Source organism: Gigantopelta aegis, chromosome 15, assembly GCF_016097555.1.
Source record: "Gigantopelta aegis isolate Gae_Host chromosome 15, Gae_host_genome, whole genome shotgun sequence".
Classification (NCBI taxonomy): domain Eukaryota; kingdom Metazoa; phylum Mollusca; class Gastropoda; order Neomphalida; family Peltospiridae; genus Gigantopelta; species Gigantopelta aegis.
This window is the reverse complement of record NC_054713.1, coordinates 38517170-38519483: the sequence shown is the minus strand read 5'-3', so window position 1 is coordinate 38519483 and position 2314 is coordinate 38517170. Positions and strand designations below refer to the sequence as shown.

Sequence of the window (2314 nt, the reverse complement as noted above, 5' to 3'; positions counted from 1 at the left end):
GAGACAGACACAGATCGAGAGGGGGAGGGAGGGAGAGAGAGAGAGAGAGAGAGAGAGAGAGAGAGAGAGAGAGGAGGGAGGGAGGGAGGGAGGGAGGAAAGAGACAGAGAGAGGAGAGAGGGAGGAATGAGACAGAGAGAGGAGAGAGACAGAGAGATTTAGGTTAAATTAGCTTAATTTCATTAGGCCTACTTGCAAATTTGCAATTAAACTTTATTATTGAGGATATGCCCTTTATGTTTTTAAGGTCAGCAAATGATTGAAATTATGCCTACAGCACTCATAATCTAAGACCCAGAGGTTGAAAATAAAATAAAAAAATATGTTGCAAAGAGACCGGTTAAAAACGTTTAATGCAGGACGCTATAAAGAACAGCAGAAAAGAAACGTATAAAGAGTTTCCCGAAGACACCTCTAAAATGTTTTTGTCGAACAGCGGTAGTTCAACGGTGTGTGACGAGTGTTGGACCGGAATGGTGTAGGTAATGGTGACGTTGCCGCAGAGATCAGTTAGAATACCGTGAAGATCCTCTAGCCTCCTGCAGACCGGCGGAAGAGAAATACACTCGAACTCTCTCTTCAGCCAAGCGGTGTTGGGGCACACTCGAGCGTACACACGCAGTTCGCATTCCACTTGCAGTATACGAAGGCTGGAATGAATATCACAAAATAAGAAAGGAAAGTTCAAGTTTGTTTTGTTTAACGACATCACTAAGCACACTGATTTATTAATAATAGGCTATTGGATGCCAAACATTTGGTAATTCTGACTTATAGACTTAGAGAGGAAACCCAATACATTTTCCCAGTAGTAGCAAGGGATCTTTTATATGTACCACCCCCCCCCCCCCACCCACCGTCTCATGTTGCTTGATGTCCTAAAATGCAATTTTTCTGCATTCTACAAATGAAAGTCAGTCATCTCTACCTTAAGATTTACTACCAATAATATCTTTAATTCAGAATTATTGAGCCCCTCCACAGCCCCTCCTGCTCCGCCGTGCCTGTGTTAACGGCGGAACACAACGAAGATCAATACGCATTGATACGTATTGATACGCATTACACTGTACCGTATTTAAAGTCTATTGGTATTCGAGTGGAACTAAAAGCCGTAGATTTGCTCTCTCTCTCTCTCTCTCTCTCTCTCTCTCTCTCTCTCTCTCTCTCTCTCTCTCTCTCTCTCTCTGTCTGTCTCTGTCTCTATCTATATCTCTCTCTGTGTCTCTGTCTGTCTGTCTGTCTCTCTCTCTCTCTCTCTCTCTCTCTCAGTCTCTCTCTCTCTCTCTCTCTCTCTCTCTCTCTCTCTCTCTCTCTCTCTCTCTCTCTCTCTCTCTCTCTCTCTCTCTGTGTGTGTGTGTGTGTGCGTGCGTGTATATATATATATACATAAAACATCTTACCGACACAGATCATCAATGAAGGTTACTGGAGGAATCTGATGATGTTGATGTTGTTTGAAGAGCTCATGGAGCAGACTTTTGTTTTGACAAAATGACACTTGGTCGGAATTCCTACTGAAACAATGAACAGCTTCCAGGTGCGCTGAAACAACAAAGTTAAAGTTTGTTTTGTTTAACGACACGACTAGAGCACATTGATTTATTATTATTAATGATCGGCTACTGGATGTCAAACATGGAAATTCGGACATATTTATAGTCTAAGAGAAGAAACCTGCTACAGTTTTTGTTATCCATTGTTAGCAAGAGATCTTTTTATGTATATTTTGATATAAGGCCAAAAAGTCGTTGCGCACTGGCTGGAACGAGATATAGCCCAATGGGCCCACCAACTGGGGATCGATCTTAGACCGACCGCACATCAGGAGAGCGCCTTACCATTAGGCTACGTCCCGACCCTTATTTGAAAATAACCCCTTGTTACTGGATGTGAAACATTAATTAATCCCAACATGTAGTCTTAGCAGAAACCCGCAACTTTTTCCCATTACTAGCAATGAATATGTTATATGCAGTTTCCCAAAGGCAGTGCAGCACATACCATGGCCTTTGATAGATACCAGTCGTGGTGACAATAGCTATACAATCATGAGTATCTGAAAAGACAGCTCATTTCATTCTACAGACCGGACTACTGGTGTAGCTTGTCAAAGAGAAGAAAAGATAAAAGTGTGTTTTGTTTAACGACACCACTAGAGCACATTGATTTATTAATCATCAGCTACTGGATGTGAAACACTTGGTAATTTTTGACATATTTATAATCTTAAAGAAGAAACTCGCTACATATGTTTCCTTTATTAGCAAGGAATCTTTTATATATCTGCACCGTCCCACAGACAGGATGACAC

General features: G+C 41.6%; 1 protein-coding gene across 2 annotated transcripts in view; it reads right to left on the bottom strand.

The window, feature by feature from the left end:
* Positions 1–335: 335 nt before the first annotated feature.
* The window catches only part of LOC121390401, an 11608-nt gene continuing 9629 nt past the window's right edge, over positions 336–2314 (bottom strand). For both annotated transcript variants that reach the window (XM_041522202.1, XM_041522203.1), the window contains exons 6-7: positions 1404–1545; positions 336–650 (exon numbers count right to left, since the gene is read on the bottom strand). In XM_041522202.1, the coding sequence (XP_041378136.1) occupies positions 341–650; positions 1404–1545 (452 nt within the window). In that variant the 3' untranslated portion in view covers positions 336–340. The remainder of the gene's footprint in view (positions 651–1403; positions 1546–2314) is intronic.